The sequence below is a fragment of the Embiotoca jacksoni genome, unplaced genomic scaffold (genome assembly GCF_022577435.1).
Source record: "Embiotoca jacksoni isolate LCO1_2020_lvr unplaced genomic scaffold, fEmbJac1.0.p SCAF_3, whole genome shotgun sequence".
NCBI classification, from domain to species: domain Eukaryota; kingdom Metazoa; phylum Chordata; class Actinopteri; family Embiotocidae; genus Embiotoca; species Embiotoca jacksoni.
The window spans coordinates 3,644,927-3,662,706 of NW_027185381.1; the positions used below are offsets into that span (position 1 = coordinate 3,644,927).

Sequence of the window (17,780 nt, forward strand, 5' to 3'; positions counted from 1 at the left end):
TTCTTCTTCTGACCACCAGATCCAGTCCAGCCATCACCGTGTTCACACCAGATTCACACCACAGCAGAGATCTTCACCGTGAAATAAACAGGTGAACTGATGAATCACAGGGAAACACGTCACGGTAGGATCTAACGACTCATTATGATCGTTATCGGTTCGACAGGAGAACACCAGAGGGAACATCCTGTCCCCTTCAAAATAAAGTTGTAACCCAGCAACCGAACCGCGGCTGCTCCCACAAACCCGCTCGGTAGTCTCCGTGCTGGGCACCGGGAGCTCTTTTAACTCTGCTCGTGTCCGTCGGTCTGCGCCTCCAGTGCGTCACTATAACTTCAGGTTTGACTTGAAACATTTAACCGGAAATGTCGCGCGTCCCTTTCGTGTAACTTGACGCGAGGAGCTGCGGGACTGTGAGCACCGACCCGGGACCTTCAGCTCGTGACGGGATCTGAGGATGTGTGTGTGTGAACCCCATGGAGCCGTGCAGCAGGGTGGTGTGTGTGTGTGTGTGTCGCCCCGAGTGCGCAGAGAGGAGCTGTAAACTGTCTCCGGACGAGACCGGAGCGAAGTGAGAGGAACACCGCGCCGAAGGGAGTCAACTCTGTCCGCCTCCAGTCTCTGCAACAAGGTAAGAAGAACTCCCAACAAAACTGCGGAGCCCGTCACGGCGGGTCTCCTCCAGCTCCCTCCCGGCCTCCCTCCGCCTCCTCTCCGCCGATCGGGGCTCTTTGTAACTTTATTCGTGTCGGAGATCCGCGAGGCTCCGCGGTTCGGCGTGAGAGGTTGTTTTTACTGTTGGTGAAGTCCACGTCACTTTCAGAGCACACGACGAACCCCGAAGAAGCTTCTTATAGATAGTACAGAAACCTCGGGCTCCTTCTGGTGTGTAATGTGTGTGTGTGTGTGTGTGTGTGTGTGTGTGTGTTTTTGCCTGCAGCTGTGATTTTTTTTAGCGACATTAGCTCACAGTCACACTGCGCTGCCCTGTGATGCCTTTATAACAGGTTTAACAAGATGTGCCATGTGTTTCTGTTATTTTGTCCGCCTGTGTAGACCTCAGATGTTGGACTTTATGTTAACAATGCAAACTTCGAGGAGGCGGGGTCAGCGGAGGGCGGGGTCAGCGGAGGGCGGGGTCAGCTACCTGTCTACCTGTCCATTGGCTCCCAGTTTCTGGCTGAAATCTGCTGCAGTAGATGGACTTGCTTTAATCTGCAGGATGGCTGATCACGATGGCCGCCTCTCCTATCCTGCGTCTATTTGGAGCGTTAATCGTGCACAGAAATTAATGCAGCGTGTACACAATATGCAACATACACCTGACCTGTAGGGGCGGTATGGAGGTGTGACAGGGTCAGAGACCTGCAACACTAAATGGAAACGAGTCCGAGATAGTTACGTCTGTGCACGGCGACCCCCCCCCCCTCTCCCCTCCTCAATAGTCCCAGTGTTTATTGTTGACATCAGGTGAATCTGTAATTATATCCTTCTTATCTGGTGCGCCCTCTAGTGGAGTCACCCAGTAACACGCAGAGTACAGAGGAAAGTATGTAGGTGATAACGTTCACGACACAAACAAGCGAGTGGCTCAAAAGCAGGAATATCTCCGGGCTAAGGCTCAGTGGTTACATCAGTGGATCTCAACTTGGGAGTCACGAGATCATTTCCAGGAGTCATCAGAGGGTCTGGGAGAAAACCAGGTCAGAACCCAGTCTCAGGCTGGGCCGGGTCTGAAACGCTGGTGGGCTTTTAATGTGAAAAAAAAGGCCTTTTAATTTGAAACTGTGCTTCTGTAAATGATCCAACTTGTAGCCCGTGAGACCGTATCAGAGGAAACTCATCCGAAGAGCCACCGAACTCCTGATGATGATACGTCAGTGAACAGCCTCATGTTCTGGAGGTCGTATCAGCTTCTCCCAGCCTCTGACAGGCCTCATGCTGTCTGACCTTTGACCTCAGGATGGCGGACTTCATGCCACTCTGTCAGGAAACAGAAGCACTTTGGTCTGTTCAGGTGTTTTCAGAATGTAAACTCAGGTGAGGGGAGGAAACGGGTACAACTGAAACAGCCTGTCAGCTGTCACTTCATTTAGTGTCTGAGAATCACTTCAGTTTTATCTGTAAAGCTCCAAATCGCAGCATGTTAACACAGTAACGTCCTCACAATATCATATACAAGAGAGAGAGAGAGAGCGAGAGAGAGAGAGGAGCTGCAGTGCATCATGGGAGGTCCGACAGCAGCAGACCTGCAGGATGGTTCAGGGTCACCTAACTAGAAACTTTATCAAACAGGAAGTGTGAATGTTAAAAATAGAGAGAGGGAGTCGGGCCACGGGTCTCCTGAACCAGAACTGGGGGCTGTTTCCACCGGAGAGGGCCTCAGAGATGAAGGCTCTGCCTCCTCTTCTACTGCTGGATGGACAGTTTTAACAAACCTCCACATGTTTGACTGTGTAGAGCTTCTGTTTGCTTTTCTCTCAGTTCACAGTTCGGCTGCTTGTTCAGCGCTGCAGTCTAATTCCATTCATACCGGCCGCTCTGATCACAGACCGGAGGAAGGAGGACAGACAGTCAGTGAGACGGTCAGACAGACAGTCAGTGAGACGGTCAGACAGACAGACGGACACAGACAGTCAGACAAACAGTCTCACTCAGCGTTCCCTCTTCAGTTGATGTGTGTATTTAATCACATTACAAATGCTAAACGGACCTTTCTCACGCAGACACGTGTACCAGCAGGTAAATCACAGGTGTATTAATGACAGCTCAGTGATGTCCAACGTTATGTCCGGTCTGAGGGAGACCTTTGACCTTCCTCCCCGTCCCGTGTCTGCTCTGTACAGTGTACTGTTTATACAAAGGTTACATCAGGTGTATATAAACGTGTACGAAGTCTCCGGGTCTGCTAACGGGCTGATACAGAAGTACTAAAACTGCAATACCACCGAGGGCCACTAGAGATCGGCTCCAAAACGCCTCCGACTCCCTAGACTCCCATTCAACTTGTGTCATGAAATACAAAGTCAGTAAATATTTTCCACCAGTTATCTCGGTGTTGTTAGCTAAAGTCTCTCCTTCTTATTAGTTTTCTGGCGGTCCATCTGAAAATAATTCGATCATTAATCAGATATTAGGTTTGAAGAAGACATATTTTTGGGGGCATGTATGTTTGATTGACAGGCCCGTGGTACATTCAGGTCTCTGCTATCGGTGGGCGGGAGGTAGTATCACCGGGTCTCCAATCAGATAGAGTCAGATTCCCCGCTGGCTCCTCCCCAGCTCGCCCATATATGGTCACTTCTGGCTCTGAGCTGGGAAGACGGCACCAGCCAAACTCTGAGGCTTCATAATGGGTGACGTCACTGTTGGTTGCTGAGTGGTACTGAGCTAATAAAGTGGATCAGGTTTTCACCTGGATGTAACTCGGTCCACATCAAATCCGGTTTCTCTGACAGCGTCACGATCAAATTCAGTGTTTTAGTCACTCAGTCGAGGCCTGTCTGGACATTATGTCCCTGTTATATTAGTATTGATGTGACGTGTCAGCGTCCGTTTGGATCAGTATTTGAGGTTCTCGGAGAGCAGCAGCGAGGTGAGCTCACAGCGCTCACACACCTTCAGGCCCACCAGTGACGTCACCTGGTGGACGTTCTGTTTCGGACCGCGAGCGTCTGCTTCCACGCCGTTCAGTCTGAACTCGGACGAGTTCCTCCCGCAGCTCCTTTTTCCAGCCGTTTCAGATCAAGTGTGGAAATCTGGGAATGAGAAAAATGAACGGAGCTTCTCCACGCCGAGAGGAAGAAATCACAATTTTTCTTTATTTCCTCAGAAGAGGGATGAAACCCTGAGAACATGTTGGCTGTCAAACACTCCTTTATTTATAGCCCTCCGTTATCTCGCATCTCTTGAGCGCTTTAAAAGGCAAAAGTACTCGGAGACCCGCAGCCTGTTTTCTGCTGCGGTCGTCTCTGCCTCTGTCACACAGCAGTCGGCGGTGGTATGTGGGGGGAACAGCGCTGGATGTTTTACTGTTGAGTCACGATCCGTCTCTCACTCAGACACCGTGTCTTCTGAGCTCTGCGCTTTTTTTTTTTTCCAACTGCTTGTAGGACCGCAGTCGTGGGAATGTTGGTATTTTTTATTTTTTTTACAGCTCGTTGAAATAAAGCTTCATTTCTCCTGTAAAGTGATGAAATTAAATTCAGTAGTCTCAGTTTTCTTTAGTTAGTACATTCTGTGAAGGCCGTTTAAAGGGAGAAAAGTGGTCAGTGCTGTTTGGTACCAGGGTGTGCGGCACACTGAACACGGAGCAGAGAAGGCAAAGCAGAGAGCCGTCTGAGGAGATCAGAAAGAAAACGATGGAGCAGCACGTTAACGGTAAAGGCTGGAAGAGCATCTCCGAGCAGCTTCGGTTCTGTTGTCGGCTCCGTCTGACAGAAGGTGTTTCGAATCTGTGCGGCTCAATGAAATCTGAAGACTATCAAGGCATTCTGCAGCGAAACGTGATGCCCAGTGTCACAAAGGTCATCGGTCCTCCGACAGGTCAATGAGCCCAAAACAACACAGCTGAAAGCAGCCAGAGCGGATCAGAATCAATCCTCGGACTGTTCTGAAGTGACCTCCTACGAGTCCTGATCTGAATCCTGTCAAACATCTGTGGAAAGAGCTGAAACACAGTCTGGAGACGGCAGCCTTTCAAACCTGAGGCCAGTTTGTTGTGGAAGAGTGGACCAGGAAGTCTCACTGACAGACACACAAGTCATCTGTTTGCCGTGAGTGAAGGTTGTAAAACTAAATATTAAGTTCAGGGTCCCTTCAATGTTTTTATTAATTCATAAATTTTGTCAGTTTTAAATCATTTCAGAGAAAATAGTCATTTTTTTCCTATTCTCGTGGGAGGTACCAACAGATTGAGTACTTGGGGGTTACAGGTGTTGAGATTGTGTAACATGTTCATGCCTGAAGCCCCTTGTTTGAACTGAGTTGAGCTTTTCGTCGGTGCCGGTGACCTTTTGGGGGCACGTACGGTCTGTATGCGCAGGTGCGGTGAAGGGAAACGCCGCAAACAGCATCTCTTCTCGTAGCTTCTCTTCAACGAGCTGCGACTCCAGTTCCCATGAAGGCGCCTCCAGCTCGGCGTGTCGCTGCAGCTGTTTCTCACTGAGAGGAGTCTGAGGGGGGGAAACAGCTCGACATGTCTCAGTGCACGTATGAAGAACTTTCTCCGTACAGTTGACAGATGCGGTTTGGGCTGTGAAACTACTGCTGCGTGTTCAGACTGAGAAACTTTAAGACGTGATTATTGCATTTCCCTGTCACTGACCAAAAAACCCATTTCCTTTAAGGCTCATGAAAGCCTCAGTCAGACCTGCTCACACTGTGGTTCATGTCCCTTCACCTTCAGTACGCCTTCATGTGTTCAGTCCCTCCAAGATTTCACAGGATTATTTTGTGATTGTTGCGATGAAAAATATTTGATTTTGTGCCGGGTTTTCAAAAAAATTATGATGTAATTTGTGGAGTTTTAAGTGAGGTTTTTTTTTTGCATAAAATGCATTGATGGAATTTGAAAAAAATCCAATCGAGAAAGAAGAATGCATTTTTTTTTTTTTTTAAACACTACCTGATACATGAATAAATATGTAATCACTTCCTGTGATAATAATTATTCTGCACATCACTGAAATATTTTTGTACCGTTTTTTTATTTACTGAACTTAGAGAACACAGGGCTAAAAGACAGAGAGCAAGAAAAGACAAGAAAAATCCTGAAAGTGCCGCAGCTTTCCAGAACAGACGGTCTGTGACTGTAATATAGAAACAAGGACTACATCAGCTGTCAAAATAAGAGCTTTAGATGCTGTTTAATTCATGTTCATTCAACACATAGACCTGCTGAACGCACAAAAACAAAGTGATGTCTCTCACAACTTAATGTGCGTATATTTTGTTTAAAGCATTTAATTAAAACATTTTAATGTGAAGATCACATTTCCGCAAGTCCAGTCCGTATTTTTCCGCTGGTTCCGGTTTCCTTCGGTGGGCAGTTTCATTTGGTGATGAGACAACAGGAGCAGAGCCTTTCTGTGATTGTAAATGAGGAGTTATTTTCCTTAATGAAGCGAGTTTTGTTTGAAAAAGCCTTTCTTCATGCCGTTAATACTTTTTTTCCCCACATTTTTTGTGGGAAAAAAAATCGCAGGAATTTAGAAAAATTGCAAGCTCCTGCAAATATTGCTTGAATTTGTGTTAATTATTGCAATCGCAAGATGCCGATTTCCTGGAGGGACTGGTTCAGGGTGGGAGGGGCCGGACACAACCGCACTGTGACCCAGATTCACACCTGCACCAGTTCGGCTCGTCCATCACTGCGTGTGTTTGAGCTGTTAACCTGAACCCAACAAACCCGAGCTGCAGGACGAGTGACGAGACACACGGACAACACGCAGAGTCCGAAAAGAAAACTGCTGTAGAGCACACTTGGCTGTCCACTCCGAGTGTTTCTTGGTCACAAATTACTCTTTTAACACGGGACCCTGGAAAAAGTCCAGTGTTCTAGAAGTGATGGGTATCACGGGTCATAGTACCGATCATGTCAGTCAGTCATCCTGGTTTCATTTCAGGGGCAGCTGAACCCTCGGCTCTGTCTTGAAGGCATGCAAATGAAAGAATCTTTCATCAGGGAACCACAGCGGTCACGAAGCCTCAGTCGAAGTTAAATTAAGTTCTTCTGTACAAAAGTTGAATGAAGTTGCTCCCAGACTTTGTGGAATTTTTTGTGACTATTGTGATCAAAAGTTTTGATTTAGCAGCATTTTTTTTTTTTTTTTTAATTGTTTTGAAATTTCTACATTTTGGGGGATTTTACTTTTTTTTTGCAGGAATTGACAAAACTTGCAACCAGTGGAAAAAAACAGAATTTTATTTTACTTTATTTAACTACTACCTCGTAAAGACTCGCGTAATCACCTCCTTCGTTGGTGCATTTGCAGGAGAGGAGGCGAGCCCTGGTATTAAACTGGTTAAATTCCTGCAACAGACCAAAAGAACCAATCAGACGTGCTCTACTGTGTGATCTTTGTCAGAACATTTTCCGCCTGCAGGCTGCTGCTCGAGGTGGCTGCTGTAGTTTCCTGTTGTGACGGGGATTTAGAAAAATGGTGACACAGACAGAGGAAGAGGAGAAGAACGTCGTCTGAAATACACAACCGATGGCAGGTTTACATCCGCCGAGGCAGACGAGTGGCAGAGTTGTTTCATTCCTCCATCACCTCCATCCAGACGCAGTCATGCACAGTTGTGTGTTGGACTGTTGTGTTGTGTCTGTGCGCAGCGACTGACACGTACAACTAGAACAGAGAATACACAGCGTGCAGCTCCGGTGAAGTCTTTAGCAGCTGAAGTGAGGATGAAGGACTGCAGGCGGCGAGCTGCTCTGTCCGGCAGCAGTTTGGACATGCAGCTGGAGGTGCGGTGGCTTGTTGTGATAAGACTCGGGCCTGCTGCCGCTTCAATGTGCAGCCGGTGGAAAGCAGGGCGAGAGCGGCTCCGTGTGCAGCAGAGGAAGACGGCCGCTGTGCGCCGCGGCTGAAAGCGGGAGGTTGGTTTGGATTAGCAGCTGCTGCGCCCTCCGCTGCTTCCTGCCACTCTCTCCCTCTCTCTTTCAGTCTGCTTCCCCTTCTCCGCGTCATTCCTTCCATACCAGACATAACTTCTGGCCAGCTGAGTTCGCCTCGCGCTGTACTTCTCTGTAAAAGAACAGCCAGAGTCAGCATTCAGTTGTATAACACATAATTACAACAAGTTGTGGAAACATGCCCCCTCTCTGCTCCTCTCACCGCAGCCCTGTGTGTGTGTGTGTGTGTGTGTGTGTGTGTGTGTGTGTGTGTGTGTGTGTGTGTGTGTGTGCAGTGTCTGTGCAGTGTTCCTGTAGCAGTGTGTGTGCAGTGTTTGTTCAGTGTTTTATCAGTCCGGGGTCCAGATCGTCCTACAAAGTCCATCCCATAATCTGGCTACCAACGTTACACCATCTTCTCCAAACCTTAGTGTCATCTTTGACCGCAACCTGACGTTTGACCTTCAAAGAAACCTTGCTGTTGGAAACCTGCCAAACATCTAATCAGTGCTGTCAAGCAGGGGTCCAGAACGGCTGATCCAGCGGTCTCCAGCCTTTGTTAGACCGCTGCTCTAATCAATACCCTTGTTTTTTTCACGTCTTCTGTCTCGTCTCAGCCTTGCAGCCCCGTCCCATTTATTTAAAAACGCTGCAGTCAGGCTGGCAACCACAACCAACCGCAGATCCCACATCAGCACCAGACCATCGATCACAGCTTCACTTTTCTTCACTGTGATTTTATTCTGGAAACGCTGTTCGTATTAGGAATGGGTCACGAATTTTGAATATCATAGTCGTTTTAATCTCCAAAATTGATTAGTACGCGACTTTCTTTCTTCCTTTATTTTCCCTGTTTATTCAAAGAAAAATCAAACGAATCGAGCAAATTTGGAATCGTAGTTTTGCTTGAAATTCCCATCTTTAGTTCGTATTAGCGTTCGCTCAGCCACACTGAAGGGCGGCCCAATCAGCGACCAGGACCAATCAGCAACTGGAACCAACCAGCGACCAGTGTTGGTGGTAAAGCATGGTAAAAAAAAACACTGAATGTTCAGCGCTTTGTCAAACTGTTCATTAAAAACTATTTTTCAAAAAGCACGCTGTGCTCAGGAAAAAAAAAACGTTTGTGGACTCCGTTGGTGGTTGAGTGTCTGCTGGTTTGAGCACTTGGTGATTGGTTAAAGTTACCCGGAGGTCTACACCCGGTAGGATGAGACGACTGCAAGCGATTCCCTGGCCAGGCTAATCCTCACATCCCTTCAAATGCAGAGTAAGGAAGTTAGTTCAATAATTAAAGGATATTTCTTTTCCCCAAATGCTCGTACAACACTGAGAAGGTATGAACGGAGGAAACAACAGATCCAAAGCGAGCTGCGTTATTATGATTTCAGGTATCTGAAGCAGTGACGTGTTGGTTACCTGTCGACATCAGAAAGATAACAGAACTACATCAAAGCAAACATTACACAAAGTGAACTAAAGGAAATCAAATACAACACAAGGTTTCATGTCGTCAAGTAGGGCTTTCTCCTCGTCAACTAGCAGTGGTTAATGCACATTTATGATATTAATTAAGCTAGGAGGTATATATATTTTGGGGGCGTCAGAAAGTGGGCAATATGAACAAACAGTTTTATATCAGTCAGTATTAATAATCATAACTGTAAATATCAAATTATTGCTCCAGTCAGGTTTAAAGACAGATTTTTATTCTCCCCAGTGAAACTTCAGGAAACCAGATAGTTACGTTTTATTCTTTATGACAGAACATGACAAACAGCAGGACATTTCACAGATCTGAGATCATCGAATATTCAACTAAGATTAAGTCTTATTTCCCTCCACTGAATAGATTTATTAACAGTGGGATCCAACTGGCATCAAAGTTGACTCCGCCTGGATCATGTCAATAAAACCACTAAACTAACTGCGGTCAGGATGCCCGCGCCTTCGTACTGACAGTTTGAAAAGTTTTCTGAGTCTTTTAATTGACAATCTTAAGAAAAGAAAAACCTCAGCTGTGGTCATGATCTTCTGTACAACTTTCAAACAAGCAAAGCCACGACTCCACATGTCTGTGTGTTCCCTCCTCTCAGAGGGGTAGCGGGTGGCCGGCTACAAATACGTACAAGTAGCGCTTTGATGTTGACTCAATCTTGGAAAGTTTCTCTCAAAGTTTCTGTCAAAGTTTCCCTCGAGGTTTCCCTCCACTGCAGGGTTGTGTTTACTGTGTGCATCTGGAGCCATGAGGTCGTTGTCCAGCTCGGCACTGATTGTTGGCACCTGGTTTTAGTGAGTACCTGGTTTTAGTGAGTAGGACCTGGTTTTAGTGAGTACCTGGTTTTAGGGAGTAGGACCTAGTTTTAGTGAGAACCTGGTTTTAGTGAGCTTAGTTGAAACAAAAGCTGTAACTCTTCGATGTCCAGCATAATGTATGTACTCATAGAACTGAAGTTGTATTCCAGTAACATTTCAGTGAACTAGTTGCTTTGCAGTGCTGAGTGCAGCGTGGCCCAAAGTCTGTCCTCTCTGACTGACGACATTCACAACCTACACGCTCAGATCCCAGAGGCAGAGCTGCAGGTGTTGGCTTTATACTCATATAGTTTTTATCTTAATTTTTTCTGAGTATGTGTCACTTCAAAGTAAATCAGCTGCAGCAGCAGTGATAACAGCCGGTGCTGTATGTGCAGCAGACCACATTCATATTCTGAATTTGGTTGTAAATATTTCCATCTCTCCTTCACTGCTTCACCATCTGATTGTTCTAGTTTGTGCTACCTCCTATATTTAGAGCAGACAAGGCTTGTTTTATAAAAAGACACCATGAAACATGTTTGACTTCAGAGTCCAGAGGGGTCTCTTTACTGCCTGTTCTGAATATAGATGCAGAGGTGATAAAGCTATTAATGCTGTCTGCAGTATGTGTCTGCTTTTACTCTGCTTGAGTCAAACCATGTCCACACTGAGACAGAGCAATGTCAACACAAACTAGAAGAATAAACCATGTCTCTCAGGATTAATGTTCAGATTAATGTCCTGCATCCTCACTGAAACCCCCAAACAACAACTGTTCAATTTGTCTTCTTATTATTGGTGCTTGGAAAAACGTAAATAGTCATTAGTGTTACTTGTGGCGGCGTGTGCTGGTTATTGTACTTTTGAGTGTCAGGAGGATACTGCTCTGCTCTGGTCAACACCAGACTCTGGGCTTTATATCTGGGAGCCCGATGGTCCAGCACCGATCACAGATCAGTGCAGCCTGCTCGCTGTGTCGGGGGAAATGCCAAGTGCACTTTAGGCCTTTATGCCTATAAATGAGGGCTGTTTGAGCAGCGGCGTCAGGGCTGAGATGTTCTCCGATATCAGGGCTCTGTGGATGTTTTTATGTTTCTTCAGGAGGTGCCAGTGAAGAAGGTTTATTTGGCAGCTGTATTGTATCTGCATGTCATCGTTGACTTTATTGGAGTGACACTTGGCATGCACCGTCTCGACGTGCGTTTCTTGACACCGGTCCGCAATCTCGTCTCACATTTGATATGACAGATATGACATTTCTCTATGAGGTTTACCTGGCAGCTATAGCTCATACGACCCTCTTGTGCCGAGTTCACTCGGCTCCAAGGACACATTATGCTCAAACTTGGCACATCTGCTTCAGATTGTCTCTACAGCCTGGAGCTCGATAGCATTTGGCTTCTTGAGTCTTTGCTCTCCTTTTGTATTCGAGGAGCAGAGGGGGTTACATTCCCCGTGTACTGTGTGTACCCACTGATACAGACAGCACTCCGAGTGACCAGTTGCTGATCTGATCAGGGCAGATTCTCTCACACTGGAGATCACACTCTCTCCTAGACAACAACAGCACACGTCTTCCTCTGCCTCTAAGGCGAGGGCACATTGGACCACATTGGACCAGGGGTGTGTCCTTGTCAGGGGTATCAGTGAGTGATCAAGCGGCAACCAACAGCGACGTCACCCGTTGGTTTGTGAACGGCCGTTATGAAGCCTCGAGAATTTGGCCGCTGCCATCTTGCTAGTTCGGAGCGGTTTGGAGCAGGAAGTGACCATATTTGGACGAGCTGGGGGAGGAGCGAGCGGTGGATCTGACCGATCTGATCGGAAACCCGGCAATAGTACCGCCCACCGATAGCTGTAACCTGACTGCACCACAGGCCTGTCAATCAAACAGACACGCGCCCAAAACACATCTTTTTGAAGCTTATTTTCAAATTAATGACGGGATTATTTTCAGATGGACCTCCAGAAAAGGAGCAAACCAAAATAACTAAATATTGAAGTAGAATTTTATGAGACTAGTTGAATGGGAGTCTTTGGAGCCAGAGGCTTTTTGAAGCCAACCTCTAGTGGCACTCTGTGGTATTGCAGCTTACTGCATCGGCCTCATTTTTCAGACCTTGAAGCTACGAACACTTTTCTGCACAGTCAATGAGTGACAGACAGTGAGTGGTGGAGCTGAGTCAGACCCGGGCTGAACAAATAGTAACAGTCCTGATTTAACCAACTGTTCCACTGTTTGATATGAACACATATCAACACAAGGCTGCTGCCTGAAAGTGGTCGCTGTTCTCTCCAGGCTCTGACTGTCAGGGGGAAACAGATTGATCTCCAACAAAACCCCTGCTGTGGGCTGAAGAGCAGACACACACACACACACACACACACACACACACACACACACACACACACACACACACACAGATGTACACTCAGACACACGCACACTTTTTACTTGCATGGATGTCACTGGGGGGTCGAGGATTATCTCTACCGCCAGACAGCCAGAAGGACAAGAGCATCTGATGCTGATCTCAACGTCTTTATTGAGTGAACTTCTTCGCACACTTACTGGCAACATAAGCAGTCTGCTGTTCAAACACAGGACTGAATGTGTTCAGTCAACACAGATCGGAGTACTCTTGACGTGCAGCCTTCTTTTGTTTAGAGAACAAAATCTGAATCATCTGATGTGGCTGTCGGCTGCCTCTGATGTTCAAAGGTTGTGTTGTACGGACTTTATCGTATCACGTGCACTGAGATGTTGTGATAAATAAAATGAAATTGAAGTGATTTTTCTGAGTATCTATGACTGCTGCAGTTTGTTAGCAGCTTTGTCAAGGCAGGTTCATGGACAGCCTAAATGGGGTCCTCGTGTTTGGGGGTGTGGTGCTATTTGTTGAAGTACCAGGTGTGCATGTGATACGTGTGCACATGGGGGGGGGCAATGATATATACATCACATTACAATGTATGTTTCAAACACTTCAATGTAATAAAATTAACAAAAGAATTCAACTGTTTTCAACGGTTGTTCTGGATTATTCATCCAACTTCAGTCACATCTTTCACAATAAAAGCCTTTTTACAAAATGAGAGGTTTCTGTCTGATGAAAAGTTTGAGGGCTTTTAATTTGAAATGATACAGGGAGTGTTTGAGTTTGTATTGACGCAGTGATTTTGACAGCAGAGATTAATCACTAATTATATCTTCAATATAATTATGATAAATTTGACCATTTGTTTTGATGGTCTCGCTTGAATAAAACACATTTGAGATCTTCAAGCACATCAAATATGTTCATGAATTTCAACCGGATCAAGAACAATGAAAACATGATTTACTCACTTGGAGAAAAAGAAAACATGGCGGAGCGTCGTTGCCGTGCGCTCCGGCGGCTCCGGACCTACTCGTGGATCATCACTGACGTGGGTGGATGACAAAATACTGAGAGCTCCGTGTCTGTCCATTAATCATTGCTAAAATTCATCACATGATAATGTAGGCAGACACCAGCTGTATAATAATACTGTGTTGCATATTTCTGAGATGTGGACAACAGTGTTAGTGGGATTACATCGCGGTGAGGAGGGTCCTCTCTCTGCAGCCAGCAGAATGCTTTATAGCTTGTTTAAATACGTCATGTGATGTTAAAAGCTTCCTCAGATTCATGTATAAGCAGCTCGAACAGGCGAGTGTCTGTCTGCTGGGGTCTGTCTGTCTATCAGACAGTCAGCGCGTGTGTGTGTGTGTGTGTGTGTGTGTGTGTGTGTGTGTGTGTGAGGAAGCCTTGTTTTGTCCTCCGAGTGTGTGAGGCCTTGTAAGGCTCCTCTGTTACCCTCGGACTTCCTGTTTCCTGCTTATGAATGGGTCGACCACATCGGTGCACGTAGCCGGCCTGGAGCTGGTGGTGAGCCTGGCTCTGTGTCTTGGTGACATGACATGTAATTAAGACTTTGCTTTGAACAGGGTGCCGGTTCTACACACCGCTGACTTCGAGGATGTGACGTGATGCCTCAACCTGCCCTCACTGTCTTAAAGCTGAGATTAAGAATCCGTCAGGCTTTTCAGCTCACTGCATCATAGCATGTATGATATGCATGATTATACAACAAGTAGTTCCGACCCAGAGATCTGATTGGTCGGCTGAACATTTGGAACGTACTCAAATCAGCATGACATCGCACCCAACTCATTACTAGAAAATATCACGCCGCCTTCTCAATGACAATATAATTGGAATTGAATTTCATATAATATGCAATATAATGTTGTTTTTACTTGTTATAGGTCTATTAAATGTCACCCATTTGGTGAAATCGGGTCTCATTTTTGTCGGTCTGAGCACCTGTACAGTAACACCACGGATAGTCGCGCGTAAGAATCCTTTGCTCCAGATTGAGATGATCTCCATCCTCAGTCCCTGAACTGTCATTGGAGGAAAAGTACAGGTGTGTTAATGATGGCTGAGTCCCACACTTGTGCGCGCACATGAGCAGGAATCTCAGAACTTATCGATCTACCCTCGTAAGGAAGATAGTAGAACGTTTTTTTCTTCCCAAACTCACAAAGTTGTCGTGTGTTGTCGTTTGTTTATTGCAAACTTATTAATGGATATTAATGGTTGAAAGTAAAAAGAACTGCTCTGAGAGTATGGAATGATGCGATCTGGTTATGTTGGAGTTGGTGATGGAGATGAGCTCCTCCCTTTTGTTTCCATGACGATAAGAAGTCAGGTGCTGTGCAGGTTGAAATATGGATGTTGGGTGAAGCTACAAGTTGCCGGTGATGATGAAGTGATTTTAATTCCAGCCACCGGCTACCGTCGTTGTTGTTTTATGGGTCCACTTGATAAAATATTTGAGTTGATTTTAAGAAGTCGTGGAGAGAGTTTCATGCTTCCAGGCCGCCATGTGATTTTCCATTTTGTAACGTGGTTATTTAGATTCAGCTTTTTGCTGTTTTGTTTTGTTTTCCGGTAAAATTGAGAAGTTAAGGAGCCGAGTGCTTTAAAGCATTCGTCAGGGTGGAGGAGAGCATGGAAAACAAATAATTCATCTGAGGAAACTGCAGTGGTTCTCCCTGTGAGTGAGTGGAACATTGTTGTTTTGGTTTTTTTAGATAAGGGCTGGGACCGAGGTCACTCTGAGAGCCAAAGAGGAATATTAAATGGTCTGCACTTCTACTTTTTCATCTCAAAGCCCTTTACAGTCTGCCTCCCACTCTCTCTCTCTCTCTCTCTCTCTCTCACACACACACACACACACACACACACACACACACACACACACACACACACACACACGTTAAAGGGTTTGGCTGCTCTGTCTCTGACAACATGTGTGACAGCTGATGTACTCAGCTGCAGAACAATGTTCAGTTGTTCAGTGGAAAGAAGGCTGTCAGGTTTTTTTTGTTTTGTTATTTCTGCATTGTCGTCAGTTGATGAATGACTGTCGGAGAGTAGGTCGTTTAATTCATCGTAATGTTATGGAGGTCTATTAAGTATTTCCATTCATTCTATTGCAGGCAGCACCACTGAGTTCACTGTCTGGAATTATGATTGACATATTCTGTCCTGTATAATGAACGCTCACATCTCTTTCCTGTGTCTTTCTCTTCTAGAGACCAGCACCATGAAGCTGAACCCCCAACAGGCTCCACTCTATGTAAGTATCTGTTGTCCTCCCACAGAATCACAATGAGCTCCGGGACGCTGTTTGTCGCAGTGTGAATGAATGTATAACTGTCCTCTTCTGCTCTCTGAGGAGACAACCAACCTTTCTGATGCTTCACGTGCACACAGCATCTCTTTGGACTGTAATTTATAGATATTATCTGCTGCCAATGAGGGAGTCAGCTGCTTTTTGTTAGCAGTCAATGCTAACAACATGTTGCTACAACACGACCACAATCACTTTTATTCTAATAACTGAATAATAATCTAATAATAAGTGTATAATAAACAAACAATAACTGAATATTAAACTAGTAATAATCAAACAAAATAATAATTCCGCATTGATTCCAAAGTGCACTGTTAAATACGCTATTTTAGTTTTCTTTTTAGTTCAAAGGAAAAACCACAGACTGTTTATAAAAGTGAATGAAGCTTTGGGGTCTGAAAAATGTGCCATAAGCTGCAGTACCAGCGAGTGCCACTAGCGAGTGCTGGCTCCAAAAACCTCTGGCTCCGTAGACTTTCATTTACCTTCTTTCATGAAACACAAAGTCAATACATTTTTTGAAAGTCACTCCTTCTTATTCGTTTTCTGGCGGTCCATCTGAAAATAATCCCTCATTAATCAAATATTAGGCCTCAAAAAGCGGTATGTTTGGGGGGGCGCGTCTGTTTGATTGACAGGTCTGTGGTGCAGGCAGGTTTTAGTTTATAGGTGGGCGGGGCGTAGTATCATCAGGTCCCTCCAGTCACATTGAGTCAGACCTACCGCTGGCTCCTCCCCAGCTCGTCCAAATATGGTCACTTCTGCCTCCAAAATAGAAAGATGGCGACGGCTGAAATACTGAAATGGAGGCTTCAGAGCGACAGTTCACACACCAACGACTGGTTGGCTGCTGCTTGGTAAAACCTTTTCTGTTTCAGTGGGGTGTCTTTTCAGTTGTACGGGCTGGTTGGAGCTCTGCTCCAAAGGCCTGCACTCATCCGTCATGTTTCAGGAAACACACCTCGAACATGGTGTCTCTCTGGAATCCGTGTGCTCATCCTCTCCGACCTGTGTGTGTGTGTGTGTGTGTGTGTGTGTGTGTGTGTGTGTGTGTGTGTGTGTGTGTGTGTGTGTGTGTGTGATCTCAGACATTCCAGTGTGCTATTGTTAGCCTGTGTTTGTGTGGGTGTGGCCATTAACAGGCTTTTAACTGTATGTTCAGTAAGAGGAGTGTGTGTCTCCGAGGGGGCAGGACAGACCCACCAGGGACATGTACAGACACCGCCGCTCTCTGTGGGCTCCGTGCACCTCTTTCATATTGTTTTGTTCAGATCAAACACATGGTCTGTGTGGAGTTGTGCAAGGGTGACAGCTGCCACTCACGTAGACACACCCGTATCAGAGGTGACACGCGGCTCACACCATCGACGTGTTGAAATATCAGACACCTCGGCGTACAGTTGGACGGTTCCTGTGTTGTGGAAGCGTTAAACTGTGCACATGTGCAGGGCAAACAGCTCCGTGTTAATCACCGAGTCCTCCAATGAACCGAAGTGTGAATGAGGGCAGACTGAAGGCTAACTCTATTCCAGGCGACACATTCTAACTTCTAATGAGAGTGTGAGTGATCGGACGGTTTGGACCACTGATAGTATGTGCTGTGTGATGATTGCACCCGTCGGTTTGATCCGGTGTGTTGTTGTCTGTCCTCTCAGCTGTTTTAGTGTTTCGCCTTGATATCCTCACATGTGGTTCTGTGCTGACTCAGCAGGTAGAGCTCAACTTTCTGTTTCCACTGACTCTGTTCTATGAGATATGAGGACGGCTCATCCGGTCCACTGAACTGAAGTCAGTTTCATGCACAGGAGCAGGTCCTCCAGGTCCGGGTGGGAACAGTTCCAGCTCTGAGGGCTGTGACCATAGACTGTATATAAAAGTGGACGTCACTTTGAAAAATGAGGCCGATGCCGAAGAGCTTTTAGCTGCAATACCAGCGAGTGCCACTAGAGATTGGCTCAAAATAGCCTCCGGCTCCATAAACTCCCATTCAACTTCTCTCATAAAATTCTAAGTCAATAAAATTTCTCAAATGGTTATCTCGGTCTTGTTAGCTAAAGTCAATCCTTCTTTTCTGGCAGTCCATCTGAAAATAATTGCGTTATTTATTAATAAAATAAGCTTCAAACAGTTGTGTTTT

General features: G+C 45.9%; 1 protein-coding gene across 2 annotated transcripts in view; it reads left to right on the forward strand.

Moving 5' to 3' along the window:
* The first annotated feature begins 394 nt into the window (after positions 1-394).
* Positions 395-17,780, forward strand: part of LOC138205766 (A-kinase anchor protein 13-like) — a 67,982-nt gene continuing 50,596 nt past the window's right edge. For both annotated transcript variants that reach the window (XM_069161982.1, XM_069161983.1), the window contains exons 1-2: positions 395-631; positions 15,543-15,586. In XM_069161982.1, the coding sequence (XP_069018083.1) occupies positions 15,554-15,586 (33 nt within the window). In that variant the 5' untranslated portion in view covers positions 395-631; positions 15,543-15,553. The remainder of the gene's footprint in view (positions 632-15,542; positions 15,587-17,780) is intronic.